At 41.1% G+C, this 19,258-nt stretch overlaps 1 protein-coding gene across 1 annotated transcript; it reads right to left on the reverse strand.

Annotated features, from left to right (window-relative positions):
• Positions 1–428: 428 nt before the first annotated feature.
• cxxc1a (CXXC finger protein 1a) lies at positions 429–17,864 on the reverse strand. Its single transcript, XM_078288414.1, has 14 exons — positions 17,757–17,864; positions 14,285–14,421; positions 13,875–13,975; positions 11,432–11,580; positions 11,028–11,183; positions 9,592–9,753; positions 9,046–9,156; positions 7,893–8,110; positions 4,087–4,294; positions 3,589–3,699; positions 3,158–3,207; positions 2,907–3,003; positions 2,468–2,620; positions 429–960 (listed from the first exon to the last, which is right to left on the reverse strand). Exons 1-14 carry the CDS (start codon positions 17,760–17,762, stop codon positions 814–816), a joined length of 1,806 nt encoding a protein of 601 aa, XP_078144540.1. The 5' UTR covers positions 17,763–17,864; the 3' UTR covers positions 429–813.
• Between the last annotated feature and the right edge of the window lie 1,394 nt (positions 17,865–19,258).

Below are 19,258 nucleotides of genomic sequence, written 5' to 3' on the forward strand. Positions count from 1 at the left end.
TTTACACCCGGTGAAACCTGTTTACACCTGGTGAAACCTGTTTACACCTAGTGAAACCTGTTTACACCCGGTGAAACCTGTTTACACCTGGTGAAACCTGTTTACACCTGTTTACACCTGGTGAAACCTGTTCAAACCTGTTTACACCTGGTGAAACCTGTTTAAACCTGTTTACACCTGGTGAAACCGGGTTCAAACCTGTTTACACCTAGTGAAACCTGTTTACACCTGGTGAAACCTGTTTACACCTGGTGAAACCTGTTTAAACCTGTTTACACCTGGTGAAACCGGGTTCAAACCTGTTTACACCTAGTGAAACCTGTTTACACCCGGTGAAACCTGTTTACACCTGGTGAAACCTGTTTACACCTGTTTACACCTGGTGAAACCTGTTCAAACCTGTTTACACCTGGTGAAACCTCTTATAGCCCATTTAGTCACACCTGTTAAAACTGGTTTTAACCTGTTAAAACCTGTTCAGACCTGGTAAAACCGGTTTAAACCGGTCTAAAACCTGGTAAAACTTTCTGTTCACTTCTTCATTCCTGGAAAAGGTTTTGCAGCTCTGTGGTTTCCTCTGACAGAACTGACGTGGAAAAAGCCGCTGGACGGACGGGACGACGGTTTCCATGGCAACTCCAGTCTGACTACAGTTCAACTACACCGTAATACATCAACACACATTTAACTACAGCGACACCGGAGGCTGCAGGGCCGAGGAGAGAGAGACCGGTCTGTCTGTCTCTCCACCTGTCTGTCTGTCTCTCCACCTGTCTGTCTGTCTCTCCACCTGTCTGTCTGTCTCTCTCCTGTCTATCTGTCCTTGGCGGAGCGCAGGTCGGTGGTGATGGGGTCGTGCTGGATGGTCTGGTGCAGCATCAGAGCCAGCAGTCCGGCTCGGTTCGTCATCGCTGTTCTCAGGTTCCTCTCCTGCTCAAACAACTCATCCAGCTTATACCACTGAGAGAGAGAGAGAGGGAGAGAGAGAGAGAGAGAGAGAGAGAGAGAGAGAAAGAGAGAGATAGAGGGAGAGACAGAGAAAGAAAAGATACATATCTGGAACATTGGACAAAAAAAACACAAACACAAAACAAACTTAATTGCTATCTGGCCCTAAACCATAATTATAAATTGGCAGAATATCTTTTCAGTGTAAAAGACCCAAAGCAGATCCAGATCCTGAGCAGATCCAGATCCTGAGCTGATCCAAATCCTGAACAGAGACAGATCTTGAGCAGATCCAGATCCTGAGCAGATCCAGACTGAGTGACCACAGTCTGGATGTAGAGAAAGGACGACATAAGAAGTCCTGGCTACCAAAAGAGGAACGAATATGCGGCCACTGCACAACAGGTGAGGTGGAGACAGAGATGCACTTCCTCTTGAAATGTGACAAATATCATCTAATTAGAGCAGAATACTTTAAGAAATTTGAATTATTAATCCCCATCTTCACTAAACTGAATGAAAGTGTCCAGCAGCAGATCCTGCTGGGAGCGGGACAGGCGGCAGGTCCCGCCGGGAGCGGGACAGGCGGCAGGTCTAGCTGCACAGTGACTGCCTGTCACAGACTGAGGGACGGCCCAGAATGATCATCTGGACCTATCTTACTCACTACTGTTTGTTTATTGTTGTATTATATTATTCTAACACTGCACTTATTGTTAATAATATTGTCATCATTTGTAGTATTATAATACTAGTACAATTACTTATTGTTATAATACGTATTATTTTAATACTGTTCTTGCTTTGTCAGTTTCTTATTTGATTTATTTTACTAGCAGAACTGATTCTGTCTTATTCAGTAATATCTCCTCTGTTTACTCTGTTGTTAGATCAGTTGGATCCTTTTGGTGACTGTCCTGAGACACTTCGGCAGTTTTGTTGTTATGACATTCATGCCAATAAAGCAAATTGAATTGAATTGAATTGAATTGAGAGAGAGAGAGAGAGAGAGAGAGAGAGAGAGAGAGGGATTAATCACAATAAACTTTATTTGTAAAGCAGCTGTCATACATGGTTTGCAGCTCATAACACATAACCATTTAAAACTCTTGTTAATAAGGAGTTAATGAAGGGTTAATATGCTATTAATAATAGTTATTAATCACTCAGACTCGCTCCAGGTCGACCTCAGTGTTCCTCATGTTAATAAAGCATTAATAAAGCATTAATATGATATGAATAAAGCTGTTCACTTGGACTCGCACCAGGTCGACCTCAGTGTTTCTCTTGTTAATGAAGCATTAATAAAGCGTTAATAAAACATTAATAAAGCTGTTCATCACTCTGACTCCCTCCAGGTTGACCTCAGTGTTCCTCATGTTAATAAAGCATTAATAAAGCATTAATATGATATGAATAAAGCTGTTCACCACTCAGGCTCACTCAGGTCGACCTCAGTGTTTCTCTTGTTAATAAATAGTTAATAAAGCATTAATATGATATGAATAAAGCTGCTCACCACTCGGACTCGCTCCAGGTCGACCTCGGCACGCCGCAGTTTCTCCCAGCAGTAATGTTTGTTGCATTTCCTCTTGGAAACGCGGCAGAACTCTCCTGTTGGCTCGAAGACGTCTTTAACCAGAGGACAACCACACACCTCATCTACTGGGACCTGAGGGGCGAGAGAGAGAGAGGGAGAGAGAGACGGTGGGAGAGAGAGAGAGAGAGAGGGAGAGAGAGACGGGGGGAGATAGAGAGAGAGAGAGAGAGAGAGAGAGAGAGGGAGGGGGGGAGATAGAGAGAGAGAGACAGAGAGAGATAAACCTGATGAATTTCAGGCAGCGTTTTGAATTGAAATCCTTCAAATAGATTTCGCTTTTTTTTGGGATCCAACAATATGAGAAATAAGCTTTGTTTTATTAATTTATGATATTATTTATTATTAAAGTCAGACGTACCTTTGGGTCTCTGGAATGTTCAGGACACAAAACCTGCAGCCGCTTACAGTAAGTCTTACTGTGAGGGTTATACACATCACAGAACAGCCGGGTCGCTCTGAGAGACAGACAGGCAGACAGACAGGTAGGTAAGAGAGACAGGCAAACAGAGAGCTAGACAGACAAACAGGTTGATAGAAAGACAGGCAGACAGAGAGACGGGTAGACAGACAGACAGACAGACAGACAGATAGTCAGACAAGTGTTCTTACCCTTCTATGCGTGTTGGGTACATGGAGCCAAATGATGTCTGACTCTCATACTGCAAGACAGACAGACAGACAGACAGACAGACAGACAGACAGACAGACAGACAGACAGGTGAACAGACAGACAGTTATAGGAGTTAAACTGTCTTATTAGAGGAATCATGTTACTTCCAGCCATATACTGACTGACTGTCTGACTGACTGACTGACTGACTGTCTGACTGACTGTCTGTCTGACTGACTGACTGACTGACTGACTGACTGACTGTCTGTCTGTCTGACTGACTGACTGACTGACTGACTGACTGTCTGTCTGACTGACTGACTGACTGACTGACTGACTGTCTGACTGACTGACTGACTGACTGTCTGTCTGACTGACTGACTGACTGACTGACTGACTGACTGTCTGACTGACTGACTGACTGACTGACCTTAGCGTAGCATCGCTCCATGTGCCGCAGCGCCACCTTGGGGTTGATGGGATGACTGCAGGAAACACAGAAGATCTGAAGGTCTGTGTCATCACCGTCTCCTTCATTCACCTGGAGAGAGAGAGAGAGAGAGAGAAACACATACAGAGAGAGGGAGAGAGAGAGAGAGAGAGACAGAGTCATATTATCCTGTAATATCTCAGCGTATGCAGATGATGTTAACATGTTTATCAGGGATCAGAGAGATGTTCAGGCCACAAAGGACAGTGTTGGTTTGAGCTAAATTGAGCTAAGTGTGAGGCTCTACAGGTGTGTGTGTGTGTGTGTGTGTGTGTGTGTGTGGGGGGGGGGGGGTTCAGGCTTAACACAGCACAAAGACCGCTTTATCACTGTGGCTTGTGGTAAGTAATGATTCTGAGTGGATGTGTTTCCGATTTGTGTTTCCTCGGTAGTGATGTAATTGGTTTTTTTTGGGGTTTTTTTTCAGTGTCTCTCTACCTCTTCATCATGTTGGACTTGTTGTAGCTTAGCGTTAGCGATGATGCTCTCCAGTTCGTGGAATCGTTTCTCCATCAGAGTGAGGCGGAGCCTGGCGGCCTGCTGTTCCTTCCTGATTCGTTCCAGCTGCTTCCTGCCCGTTTCCTCGGCAACGCACGGACTCTGCTGCCACTGCTGGATCCTCTGAGGGAGAATCTCATAGATACGACTGGAGAGAGAGAGAGAGAGAGAGCGAGAGAGAGAGAGAGAGAGAGAGAGAGAGGGTAATGTTACACTGCTGGATATTGTTTAAATGTGGGGGGGGCAAGAATACAATTTTAATTTTCTTGTATATTTGTTTATATATATTTTTATCAGAATCACATTACTTTTATATTTTTTTGTAGTTCCTTCATGTTGTACCAGTAGGCGTAAAAAAAAAAGAAAAAACAATAACATCACATTTTTGAACAAGGAGAAAGATGGTGACATATTAAAATCATATTTCCTCGATATTAATTCACAACTACAAATAACACTACACTATTAAAGCTGTAATAAGCTACATTTTCTGACCACTAGAGGCTGACAGACACCGCAACCCATTTGTAAATAAACTCACAAAGCCACTGCAGTACGGAGGCCTACCAAGGACAAACATTGCAAAGCAGCGTGCATAAATGCTAACAGCTAAGCTAACTGTACCTGCTGAGAAGTCTCACTGTTTACCAGTCTCACTTTGACTGATCTTTCTCCTGCTGAAGGTCACATGACCCACAATGACAAGTGAAGAGGCAGGTAGCAATTTACTAGTTTAACAAGTTTACCAGTTTAACATGTTTATTAGTTTAACACATTTACCAGTTTAACAAGTTTACCGGTTGAACAAGTATACCAGTTTAGCAAGTTTACTAGATTAACAAATTTACCAGATTAACAAATTCACTAGTTTAACAAGTTTCCCAGGTTAACATGTTTACCAGTTTAAAATGTTTACCAGTTTAACAAGTTTACCAGTTTAACATGTTTACCAGTTTAGCAAATTTACTAGATTAACAAATTTACCAGATTAACAAATTCACTAGTTTAACAAGTTTACCAGTTGAACAAGTTCACTAGTTTAACAAATTCACTAGTTTAACAAGTTTACTAGATTAACAAGTTTACCAGTTTAACAAGTTTACCAGTTGAACAAGTTTACTAGTTTAACAAGTTCACTAGTTTAACAAGTTTACCAGTTTAACAAGTTCACTAGTTTAACAAGTTTACCAGTTTAACAAGTTTACTAGTTTAACAAGTTCACTAGTTTAACAAGTTTACCAGTTTAACAAGTTCACTAGTTGCACAAGTTTACTAGATTAACAAATTTACTAGATTAACAAGTTTACCAGTTTAACAAGTTTACCAGTTTAACAAGTTCACTAGTTGCACAAGTTTACTAGATTAACAAGTTTACCAGTTTAACAAGTTTACCAGTTGAACAAGTTTACCAGTTTAACAAGTTTACCAGTTTAACAAGTTCACTAGTTGCACAAGTTTACTAGATTAACAAGTTTACCAGTTTAACAAGTTCACTAGTTTAACAAGTTTACTAGATTAACAAGTTTACCAGTTTAACAAGTTCACTAGTTTAACAAGTTTACTAGATAAACAAGTTTACCAGTTTAACAAGTTCACTAGTTTAACAAGTTTACTAGATTAACAAGTTTACTAGTTTAACAAGTTCACTAGTTTAACAAGTTCACTAGTTTAACAAGTTTACCAGTTAAACAAGTTTACCAGTTGAACAAGTTTACTAGTTTAACAAGTTCACTAGTTTAATATGTTTACTAGATTAACAAGTTTACCAGTTTAACAACTTTACCAGTTAAACAAGTTTACCAGTTGAACAAGTTTACTAGTTTAACAAGTTTACCAGTTTAACAAGTTCACTAGTTGCACAAGTTTACTAGTTTAACAAGTTCACTAGTTTAACAAGTTTACCAGTTTAACAAGTTCACTAGTTGCACAAGTTTACTAGATTAACAAATTTACTAGATTAACAAGTTTACTAGTTTAACAAGTTTACTAGTTTAACAAGTTCACTAGTTGCACAAGTTTACTAGTTTAACAAGTTTACCAGTTGAACAGGTTTACTAGTTTAACAAGTTTACCAGTTTAACAAGTTCACCAGTTTAACAAGTTTACCAGTTGAACAAGTTTACTAGTTGAACAAGTTTACTAGATTAACAAGTTTACCAGTTTAACAAGTTCACTAGTTTAACAAGTTTACTAGATTAACAAGTTTACCAGTTTAACAAGTTCACTAGTTTAACAAGTTTACTAGATTAACAAGTTCACTAGTTTAACAAGTTTACTAGATTAACAAGTTTACTAGTTTAACAAGTTCACTAGTTTAACAAGTTTACCAGTTTAACAAGTTCACTAGTTTAACAAGTTTACCAGTTAAACAAGTTTACCAGTTGAACAAGTTTACTAGTTTAACAAGTTCACTAGTTTAACAAATTTACTAGATTAACAAGTTTACCAGTTTAACAACTTTACCAGTTAAACAAGTTTACCAGTTGAACAAGTTTACTAGTTTAACAAGTTTACCAGTTTAACAAGTTCACTAGTTGCACAAGTTTACTAGTTTAACAAGTTCACTAGTTTAACAAGTTTACCAGTTTAACAAGTTCACTAGTTGCACAAGTTTACTAGATTAACAGATTTACTAGATTAACAAATTTACTAGTTTAACAAGTTTACTAGTTTAACAAGTTCACTAGTTGCACAAGTTTACTAGTTTAACAAGTTCACTAGTTGCACAAGTTTACTAGTTTAACAAGTTTACCAGTTGAACAAGTTTACCAGTTGAACAAGTTCACTAGTTTAACAAGTTTACCAGTTGAACAAGTTTACTAGTTGAACAAGTTTACCAGTTTAACAAGTTTACCAGTTTAACAAGTTTACTAGTTGAACAAGTTTACCAGTTTAACAAGTTTACCAGTTGAACAAGTTTACTAGTTGAACAAGTTTACCAGTTTAACAAGTTTACCAGTTTAACCCGCTTCATCGATTCTGCCTGTGCTGCCCTCTATTAAAGTACATCTAACTTACTTGATTTATAGTAAGATCCAAATGTGTGTTGACACACACTGACCTCTAGCGGTGAGTTTCAGTATTGGTGATGCAGGTTTTGGTGTTCAGTTGTCTGTGGACATGCCTTGAGGAACTCCTCCCTGCTTTTAGACTGCAATTACTGTCTTTTACAATGTTGCCTTGGACACTATTTGTCTGTAAGTACACCTGTATGTTATATTCTACCGTGTATCTAATGTTTTAAAGGAAGTAGTCTATATCGTTACTATGTGGTTTAAGTTAATACTATCACTTGCCTTGCTAGTTTGAGAGCTGGTGGTTAATTTGCATTGGTATTGTTTGATGTCATCGACTTCAACTGGATTGTGTGATGGGCAAACAATGTTTCCAGTACGTTGCTGTGTTTGGGCACTTTGAGGAATTCATTATATTTTCTTGTAAAGTGGTGCAGCCGAGAGACACAATTGGTAGGATTGTTGTTTGTTGAAATATACATGGTCTGTACAATATTTAGTCTAATTTCCTTTTCCATCTTGTATGTTTTGCAGTTTCAGTGTTGAATCACTCTAGTAAATGTCTTCAAGAAAAGTTCCGCCTTGTGATTATTGGAGGAGTTCACACTGTTAGCTAGCTGCATTATGAGAACAAAGATCAGCCAATAGCAGATGGCCATTTCAGTATCATGCTGTTTTACCGCTAGATGTCAGGCTTCACACTGGTCTGGGTTTGGTTCGGTTGTGACTCACTTGGCGGCGAGCTTCATGCCGCAGTCTTCACAGCAGTATTTGGAGTTGAGCCTCGCCGGCTCGACGCAGCCGGGACCCAGACACTGACGCATAGCCCCGCCCACTTCTTTAACCCCGCCCTCTCCTCCTCGCTCGCTGTGACGCACGCGCTCCCTGTGACGCTGCTTCTGCTTGTGACGACGAAGCTTCACCTCCTCTTTAGGAACAGAGAGAGACTTCTGAGGAGAGGAGACAAGGAGAGGAGAGGAGGAGACAAGGAGAGGAGAGGAGGGGAGAGGAGAGGAGAGGAGGAGAGAGGAGAGGAGAGGAGAGGAGAGGAGGAGAGAGGAGAGGAGGAGAGGAGGAGAGAGGAGAGGAGGAGAGAGGAGAGGAGAGGGGAAAAGGGAGGAGAGGAGAGAGGAGAGGAGGAGAGAGGAGAGGAGACAAGGAGAGGAGATGAGGAGAGGAGGGGAGAGGAGAGGAGAGGAGGAGAGAGGAGACAAGGAGAGGAGAGGAGGAGAGAGGAGAGGAGAGGGGAAAAGGGAGGAGAGGAGAGAGGAGAGGAGGAGAGAGGAGAGGAGACGAGGAGAGGAGGGGAGAGGAGAGGAGGAGAGGAGAGGAGACAAGGAGAGGAGAGGAGGAGAGAGGAGAGGAGGAGAGAGGAGAGGAGAGGAGGAGACAAGAGAGGAGAGGAGACAAGGAGAGGAGACGAGGAGAGAGGAGGAGAGAGGAGAGGAGAGGAGAGGAGAGGAGACAAGGAGAGGAGAGGAGAGTAAGAGAGAGGAGAGGAGACAAGGAGAGGAGAGGAAGAGAGAGGAGAGGAGACAAGGAGAGGAGAGGAGAGGAGAGGAGGAGAGAGGAGAGGAGACAAGGAGAGGAGAGGAGAGGAGAGGAGAGGGTCAGTGTGTGTGTGTGTGTTACAGTGTGCGCGTGTGTGTGTGTGTGTGTGTGTTACAGTGTGTGTGTGTGTGTGTGTGTGTTACAGTGTGTGCGTGTGTGTGTGTGTGTGTGTGTGTGTGTGAGTGTTACAGTGTGTGTGTGTGTGTTACAGTGTGTGTGTGTGTGTGTGTTACAGTGTGTGTGTGTGTGTGTGTATGTGTGTGTGTGTGTGTGTGTGTTACAGTGTGTGTGTGTGTGTGTGTATGTGTGTGTGTGTGTGTGTGTGTGTCTCCACCTTCTTCTCTGACTTCTTCTCTCGTCTCTTCACATGTTTCACTTTCACAGCTTTCTTCCTCACCGGGTCGGACTGCCCCTCCTCCTCCTCCTCATCCTCGCTGTGCCACACCTGACACAGGAAGTGACATCACACAACAGGAAGACACATCCCAACACTGCTGACACTTCCCATAATGCACGGCTAGCTGTGACTGACTGGTTGCTATAGTAACTGCTGTGGTAACCAGGAACATAGTTAGCAAGCTTTACTGGTTGCCATGGTAACTCATTATGTGATAATGACCTAGTGTTCATTCACTCACACTCACACACACATACACACACTGTAACACTCACACACACATACACACACTGTAACACTCACACACACATACACACACTGAAACACTCACACACACATACACACACTGTAACACTCACACACACATACACACACTGTAACACTCACACACACATACACACACTGTAACACTCACACACACATACACACACTGTAACACTCACACACACATACACACACTGTAACACTCACACACACACCCACCAGGTCTCGGTACCCGGCTGCCTGGTACTGCTGGTAAAGTTCTAATTCGCTCTCGCTGAATCCGTCGTCGTCGTCTGGCAGATGCCCCGCCCCTTTCCTCTGGATGCCCCGCCCCCTTCCTCCGCTCCGGCTCATCTCCTCGTCTTTCACACGCAGCATCTTCTGCTCGGTGATGATGATGATGATGATGATGATGATGATAATGATAATAAAAACAGACGAATAATGAAGTCCTGCAGGTGGAGCAGCTTCTGTTATAATAATAATAATAATAATAATAACAGATTGATGGATCAATAAGTGACTGAATCTGATCAGAACAATTAATAAAGACTCAGTAAAGAGTTAATGTGACATCACTGTTCAGTATGGATGTATGTGTGAATATATACCGTAAAACTTCAATTAATAGCCCGGCGTTTAGAGAGACAGAGAGAGAGAGAGAGAGAGACAGAGAGAGAGACAGAGAGAGAGAGAGAGAGACAGAGAGAGAGATAAACAGAGAGAGAGAGAGAGAGAGAGAGAGAGAGAGAGAGAGCCCTTTTACCGTCCTCCTCGGACAGACGTTGAAGTTCAACTTTATCGCCGTGGCGATCAGCAAATGTGACTGACGTTTGAATGCAAGTAAAAAAAAATAAACTGGCAACCGGCTTCTAATTGAGACCGGCCTTTATTTGTCAAAACGTGCAGCCACACCCGGCCAGCGAAAGGGACCGGCGTCTAATTGGGACTCGGCTTTTATTTGAAGTTTTACGGTATGTGTATATATGCTGTATGTATGCAGAAATGTATATACTGTATGTCAGAGGTGTGACCAAGTCAGCTTCACTCGAGTCCCAAGTCAGTCTCAGGTCTTCAGGCACAAGTCTCAAGTCAAGTCTCAAGTCTAAATGTAGATTACCAAGTCAAGTCCAAGTCAAGTCCAAGTCATTAATGTCAAGTCTCAAGTCTAAATGTAGAGCAGCAAGTCAAGTCAGAACAAATCAAGAGTCCAGTATCAATTTAATATCTTAAAGAAAACTAAATATCTAGGACTTTTCAATGCAATATGGTTTTAATAGGATAAAAACTTGGTAAGAGCATCATGAGTTTGATTTCTATAATCAGTTTCAACTTCAATAAATTCAATCATTCCATACAAATTCAGAAAACAGAATTTAAATTCAGTCGTCCGCTGGAACAAATCTCATCACTTTCAATCTAAGTCATTTACACAAACACAAGATCTCAAGTCAAGACTTTAGAAACCTTTTCAAGTCATCAAAGTACAAGTCAGAGTCAAGTCCCAAGTCACCAGAACCCAAGTCAAGTCAAGTCTCAAGTCTTCTCTTCATGCAGCAAGTCAAGTCTCAAGCTATTCAAACTGTGACTGGTATATGTATATACAGTATGTATATATGTGTACAATGCGTATAATATAAATGTTATGATCTGACCCTGGCTCGGACTTCACACTGCCTCAGTCGACATTTCTGTCGGATCTTGTTCGGTCCTCCGAACTTCTTCATGTCTTTACAGAAGTCACACAGAGAGCAGTCTTCAGTCCGCAGGCAGGCGTCGCACTCCCCACACATCCGGGCCGAGCGCTTTATCTGGAATTAATATATAAACATATTAATATGCGCTCCCCACACGTCCTGGGATACTTATGAAAAGCAGCATGATCTGCTGCAGTTAAGTTATGTTTGATATTAAATTCATAATAAAAATTTGTTTGAATGTGGGCGTTTCAAGTAAAACATGAGAAAAATAAGACGATATATTTTTTCATGAAAATGTTCCAGTGGATTTTTAAACATTCCACCTGATAAAACTACATGATGATGTCACTTCCTGTTACCTGGGAGCCCCGCCTCCTGTCCATCCTGGGGTGGGGGGCGGAGCCTCCGTCTCCGTCCGCTTTCTCCTCCTTCTCTAGCTCCGCCTCCTTCTCCTCCTTCTCCTTCGTCTTCTTCGGCCGGTATTTGATCTCCAGAGACAGATCCTTCCCTGCGGAGCGAAGAGAAACGATTCAGAACGAAGCTGCTGAGTCACAAGATTCAAGAGTTCAGAGACTAAAGAGTCGAGTTACAGGAAAATTCCACTGAACTTTAACATGAAAACCACAATAGAAACTATGTGATCAAACAAACTGCAGAAAAAGGGAAAAGTTAAAAGTTAAAACTTCCTGAACAAACAAAACAAACGTGAACGAGGATTTTTCTGAATTCGAGACGTTCAGCGATGATTTAACAATGAAATCAAACTTTTCCCATCAGCCTGTTCTGTCTGAACCACAGCAGACCTGTCTCACTGCTTCAGACCTGTCTCACTGTCTGACCCGTCTCTCTGTCTGACCCGTCTCTCTGTCTGACCCGTCTCTCTGACCCGTCTCTCTGTCTGACCCGTCACTCTGTCTGACCCGTCTCTCTGTCTAACCCGTCTTTCTGACCCGTCTCACTGTCTGACCCGTCTCTCTGACCCGTCTCACTGTCTGACCCGTCTCTGTCAGACCCGTCTCTCTGTCTGACCCGTCTCTCTGTCTGACCCGTCTCTGTCTGACCCGTCTCTCTGTCTAACCCGTCTCTCTGACCCGTCTCACTGTCTGACCCATCTCACTGTCTAACCCGTCTCTCTGACCCGTCTCACTGTCTGACCCGTCTCTGTCAGACCCGTCTCACTGTCTGACCCATCTCACTGTCTGACCCATCTCTCTGACCAGTCTCACTGTCTAACCCGTCTCTCTGTCTGACCCGTCTCTCTGACCCGTCTCTCTGTCTGACCCGTCACTCTGTCTGACCCGTCTCTCGGTCTGACCCGTCTCTCTGACCCGTCTCTCTGTCTGACCCGTCTCTCTGACCCGTCTCTCTGTCTGACCCGTCACTCTGTCTGACCCGTCTCTCTGTCTAACCCGTCTTTCTGACCCGTCTCACTGTCTGACCCGTCTCTCTGACCCGTCTCACTGTCTGACCCATCTCTGTCAGACCCGTCTCTCTGTCTGACCCGTCTCTCTGTCTGACCCGTCACTCTGTCTGACCCGTCTCTGTCTGACCCGTCTCTCTGTCTGACCCATCTCACTGTCTGACCCATCTCTCTGACCAGTCTCACTGTCTAACCCGTCTCTGTCTGACCCGTCTCTCTGTCTGACCCGTCTCTCTGTCTGACCCGTCTCTGTCTGACCCGTCTCTCTGTCTGACCCGTCTCTCTGTCTGACCCGTCTCTGTCTGACCCGTCTCTCTGTCTGACCCGTCTCTGTCTAACCCGTCTCTCTGTCTGACAAGTCTCACTGTCTAACCCGTCTCTGTCTGACCCGTCTCTCTGTCTGACCCGTCTCTGTCTGACCCGTCTCTCTGTCTGACCAGTCTCACTGTCTGACACGTCTCTCTGTCTGACCCGTCTCACTGTCTAACCCATCTCTCTGTCTGACCAGTCTCACTGTCTAACCCGTCTCTCTGTCTGACCCGTCTCACTGTCTAACCCGTCTCTCTGTCTGACCAGTCTCACTGTCTAACCCGTCTCTCTGTTTGACCCGTCTCTGTCTGACCCGTCTCTCTCTGTCTGACCCGTTTCTCGGTCTGACCCGTCTCTGTCTGACCCGTCTCTCTGTCTGACCAGTCTCTCTGTCTGACCCGTCTCTCTGATCCATCTCACTGTCTGACCCATCTCTGTTTAACCCGTCTCTCTGATCTGTCTCACTGTCTGACCCGTTTCTCTGTCTGACCCGTCTCTCTGTCTAACCCGTCTCTCTGATCCGTCTCACTGTCTGACCCGTTTCTGTCTGACCCGTCTCTCTGTCTGACCCGTCTCACTGTCTAACCCGTCTCTCTGTCTGACCAGTCTCACTGTCTAACCCGTCTCTCTGTCTGACCCATCTCTGTCTGACCCGTCTCACTGTCTGACCCGTCTCTCTCTGTCTGACCCGTCTCACTGTCTGACCCGTCTCTGTCTGACCCGTCTCTCTGTCTGACCCGTCTCACTGTCTAACCCGTCTCTCTGTCTGACCAGTCTCACTGTCTAACCTGTCTCTCTGTCTGACCAGTCTCACTGTCTAACCTGTCTCTCTGTCTGACCAGTCTCACTGTCTAACCTGTCTCTCTGTCTGACCCGTCTCTCTGTCTGACCCGTCTCTCTCTGTCTGACCCGTCTCACTGTCTGACCAGTCTCACTGTCTGACCCATCTCACTGTCTGATCCGTCTCTCTGTCTGACCCGTCTCTGTCTGACCCGTCTCACTGTCTGACCCGTCTCTCTGTCTGACCCGTCTCTCTGTCTGACCCGTCTCACTGTCTGACCCGTCTCACTCACCTCGGCAGGACAGACAGTACCAGACTCTGATGGATTTCGCTGCTTTCTCTGAAACTCCAATACAATCTCCATGAAACCACTCAGTGCAGCTGTCGCACCCTCTAGAGAGAGAGACAGGCAGAGAAAGACAGGCAGAGAGACAGACAGGCAGAGAGAGAGAGAGACAGACGGAAAGGGTTACCCGTGTCAGCTAGCTCATTCATTTCAATTGGAAATGTGAACAAAATGTAAAAAACAAAAGCTAAAACTGATGAATTTTACAGACAGACAGACAGGTGAGCAGACAGACAGACAGACAGACAGGCAGACAGACAGACAGACAGACAGACAGACAGACAGACAGGCAGACAGTCAGACAGACAGGTGAGCAGACAGACAGACAGACAGACAGTCAGACAGGTTTACTGTACATCATGAAACAGTTGATGTCTGGTTTCCTGCAGACGCAGTAAACAGGAGCGTTGGGCGTTTCCATGGTAACGTCTCCTCCTTCTCCTTCCTCTCCTCCCTCCTCTTCCTCCTCCACCGGGCCGGGCGGAGCCTCCTCCTGAAACACACACACACACACACACACACACACAGTTCAGACCTTTCCATCATGTGTCTGTTGGTGATGCAGCATGTGACCAGCAGGAGGCGATGACATCACAGCTGCTCATTGGCTGAGCTGCTGCTTTACAATCTGAAGCACGGATCAATACATCAAACTCTGATTAATAACTGTGTTTCCTCAGTCAGGTGATCAGCTCCGCTCAAACTACAGTTTGTTAAATGAACATCAGTCAGAAGCAGACAGCATCACATGACTGACAGCAGAGACTCTCAACCGGGTTCATATCAGGACCCTGATCCAGTCCACATCAGAGCCACAGACCCCATCTGATTCTGTCTCTCGGACCCAAATCTCAGAATATTTTTATATATTTTTTTGTCAGATGATTTCGTCCAGAACTCCCTGACTGTCTGTGTTGCAGGTAGAGAGATAACAGAGAAACTGATCAGAACATCTTTCTGCTGCTTTCACTTCTTGTGAATGAAATAATGTGAAGTTTAATAATTCATCAGTTTGCTGCGGAGCCCTGGAACCCCCTCAAGGCCCCCCGGTGGTCCCCGGACCCCGCGTTGAGAACCGCTGAGCTAGAGGAAACACACTGATTCCTTTCAGAACAGATTGGTGAATTCAGAAGGTCTGGAAAAGTCTGGATTCACTCTGATGCTGAAGGAAAACCCTGATGAACAGATGATGACGTCGTCAGGTCCGAACACCGTGAGCAGCAGGAAGCGGTCGGTGAGGGAAGCTGCTTCAGACTGCAGCTCACTCTCAAAAACATCTAAACCTCAGCATGAACTATCTCAGTCTCAGTTAGTTTGTTCAGAGAGAGTTCGGTCCAAACTGGATTTGTGAACAAGGAGGTTTAGAATGAAAAACCTTCATCAGACTGGAGCTCAGTCAATCTGCACTCACAGCTCCTTTAACTAAATCACTTTCCTTTAAACTATTTTAAAGTTAAAAAAAAAATTAAAATATGACAAATAATCGCAGATTATTAGATTTTCTGTCAGTATCGTTCAGCCCTACAGACAGGACATGAAATACACAGTAAAACACAATAAAACACAATAAAACAAAGTAATACACAGTAAAACACAATAAAACACAATAAAACACAGTAAACACAGTAAAACACAATAAAACACAGTAAAACACAGTAAAAAGACAATAAAACACAGTAAAACACAATAAAACACAATAAAACACAATAAAACACAATAAAACACAGTAAAACACAATAAAACACAATAAAACACAGTAAAAAGACAATAAAACAGTAAAACACAGTAAAACACAGTAAAAAGACAATAAAACACAATAAAACACAGTAAAACACAATAAAACACAATAAAACACAGTAAAAAGACAATAAAACAGTAAAACACAGTAAAACACAGTAAAAAGACAATAAAACACAGTAAAACACAATAAAACACAATAAAACACAATAAAACACAATAAAACACAGTAAAACACAATAAAACACAATAAAACACAGTAAAAAGACAATAAAACAGTAAAACACAGTAAAACACAGTAAAAAGACAATAAAACACAATAAAACACAGTAAAACACAATAAAACACAATAAAACACAGTAAAAAGACAATAAAACAGTAAAACACAGTAAAACACAGTAAAAAGACAATAAAACACAGTAAAACACAAAAAAACACAATAAAACACAGTAAAACACAATAAAACACAGTAAAACACAGTAAAACACAATAAAACACAGTAAAAACACAATAAAACACAATAAAACTCAGTAAAACACAGTAAAAACAATAAAACACAATAAAACACAGTAAAACACAGTAAAAACACAATAAAACACAATAAAACACAGTAAAACACAGTAAAAACACAATAAAACACAGTAAAACACAATAAAACACAATAAAACACCGTAAACACAATAAAACACAGTAAAACACAATAAAACACAGTAAAACACAATAAAACACCGTAAACACAATAAAACACAATAAAACACAGTAAAACACAGTAAAAACACAATAAAACACAATAAAACACAGTAAAAACACAGTAAAAACACAGTAAAACACAGTAAAACACAATAAAACACAGTAAAAACACAATAAAACACAGTAAAACACAGTAAAACACAATAAAACACAGTAAAAACACAATAAAACACAATAAAACACAGTAAAAACACAGTAAAACACAGTAAAAACACAATAAAACACAATAAAACACAGTAAAAACACAATAAAACACAATAAAACACAGTAAAACACAATAAAACACAGTAAAAACACAATAAAACACAGTAAAACACAGTAAAACACAATAAAACACAGTAAAAACACAATAAAACACAATAAAACACAGTAAAAACACAGTAAAACACAGTAAAAACACAATAAAACACAATAAAACACAATAAAACACAGTAAAAACACAATAAAACACAGTAAAACACAGTAAAAACACAATAAAACACAATAAAACACAGTAAAAACACAATAAAACACAGTAAAACACAGTAAAACAGTCAGAAAGCCTGAAGTGAAAATGAAAAGCTGTTTTCTGTCTGACTGAAAAACAGCGAAACATTTCCACGACGCTAAAAACATGAAACTGAGCTGATGACGATAAAAGTAAAATATAAAAACTGAACAGAAAAATCTGATCAAATGATAAAAACACATTATGAAGCGACAGCTGCACGTGCAGTGTGTTTGTAGAAATACATTCACGAGATAAACTCTCTGCAGATCTGTATATTTTATATCTATCTTTAAACAGCGTCTTTAGGTTTTTACGTTTTGCTTCTACAGATTTATATTCATGTATCTGCAGATGTTTATACATATTAATATTTGTTTGCTCCATGAATAATTCAGACTGCAAACAAATGAATCTAACAACTCTGATCCTGTTGGAATTATTGTCGGCATATCTTTATGTAACTGATTATATTCTATTGTGTTGTTTTGATTATTTTTCAGTTTCCTTGCTGGATGATGCTGAAGCTCAACTTCCATCTGACTTACTGACATTCAGCTTCTGACTGCTGTTTGTTCCCAGTTCAGCTGTTCCACACTGTAAAGCCTCACAAACATGAAGCTGAGACAGATGAAACAGACACAACAGACACAACAGACAGACAACAGACAGAACAGACAGAACAGACAGAACAGACAGACAACAGACAGAACAGACAGAACAGACAGAACAGAACAGACAGAACCGACTGATGCTGCAGATCAGTCTCCACTGAGCTGCAGAGCCGCTGCAGCGTCAGACTGTCCCACACTCTGCACATTACAGATCTACATTCATATTTCTATATGCCTCACCATCATGCAGCAGCTGCAGCGGGACCGGGTCAGACCTGATTAATCCACATCAGCACTTTGTCTTGATTTCGCTGATTTTTGGATCAAAAATCTGCAGAAATCTCTTTGTTTCCGCTCAGATTCTTCTTCTCTGCAGGAAAAAGCAGCAGCTGACAGAGAGAGACGCTGCTGCAGCGACACCCGCCGGTCTGAGCGTGACATCACCATGACCATCATCACCATCTTCATCATCATCACCATCGTCATCATCATCACCATCTTCATCATCACCATCATCATCATCATCATCTAATTGTTATAATTATTATTTTTATTGTTGTTTTTGTTTTCATTGTTAATATCACGATTCTGTCAACACAGAAAGGCTATATTTATTATCAGTAGTAGTATTAGTAGTAGTATTAATAATAGTAGTATTAGTAGTAGTATTAATAATAGTAGTAGTAGTAGTAGTATTAATAATAGTAGTAGTAGTAGTAGTATTAATAATAATAGTAGTAGTAGTAGTATTAATAGTAGTAGTATTAGTAGTATTAATAATAGTAGTATTAGTAGTAGTATTAATAGTAGTAGTAGTAGTAGTATTAATAGTAGTAGTAGTAGTAGTAGTATTAATAATAGTAGTAGTAGTATTAATAGTAGTAGTAGTAGTAGTATTAATAGTAGTAGTAGTAGTAGTAGTAGTAGTAGTATTAATAATAGTAGTAGTAGTATTAATAGTAGTAGTAGTAGTAGTATTAATAGTAGTAGTAGTAGTAGTATTAATAGTAGTAGTAGTAGTAGTGGTATTAATAGTAGTAGTAGTAGTAGTAGTAGTAGTAGTAGTAGTAGTAGTATTAATAATAGTAGTAGTAGTAGTAGTATTAATAGTATTAGTAGTAGTAGTATTAATAGTAGTAGTAGTAGTAGTAGTAGTATTAATAATAGTAGTAGTAGTATTAATAGTAGTAGTAGTAGTAGTATTAATAGTAGTAGTAGTAGTAGTAGTAGTAGTAGTAGTAGTAGTAGTAGTAGTAGTATTAATAGTAGTAGTAGTAGTATTAATAGTAGTAGTAGTAGTAGTATTAATAGTAGTAGTAGTAGTATTAATAGTAGTAGTAGTAGTAGTAGTAATTGTAGTAGTAGTAGTAGTATTAATAGTAGTAGTAGTAGTAGTATTAATAGTAGTAGTAGTAGTAGTAGTATTAATAGTAGTAGTAGTAGTAGTATTAATAGTAGCAGTAGTAGTATTAATAGTAGTAGTAGTAGTAGTATTAATAGTAGCAGTAGTAGTATTAATAGTAGCAGTAGTAGTAGTATTAATAGTAGCAGTAGTAGTATTAATAGTAGTAGTAGTAGTAGTAGTATTAATAGTAGTAGTAGTAGTATTAATAGTAGTAGTAGTAGTAGTAGTAGTATTAATAGTAGTAGTAGTAATATTAATAGTAGCAGTAGTAGTAGTAGTAGTAGCAGTAGTAGTAGTAGTATTAATAGTAGTAGTAATATTAATAGTAGCAGTAGTA

Source organism: Centroberyx gerrardi, chromosome 14 (assembly GCF_048128805.1).
Source record: "Centroberyx gerrardi isolate f3 chromosome 14, fCenGer3.hap1.cur.20231027, whole genome shotgun sequence".
NCBI lineage: Eukaryota > Metazoa > Chordata > Actinopteri > Beryciformes > Berycidae > Centroberyx > Centroberyx gerrardi.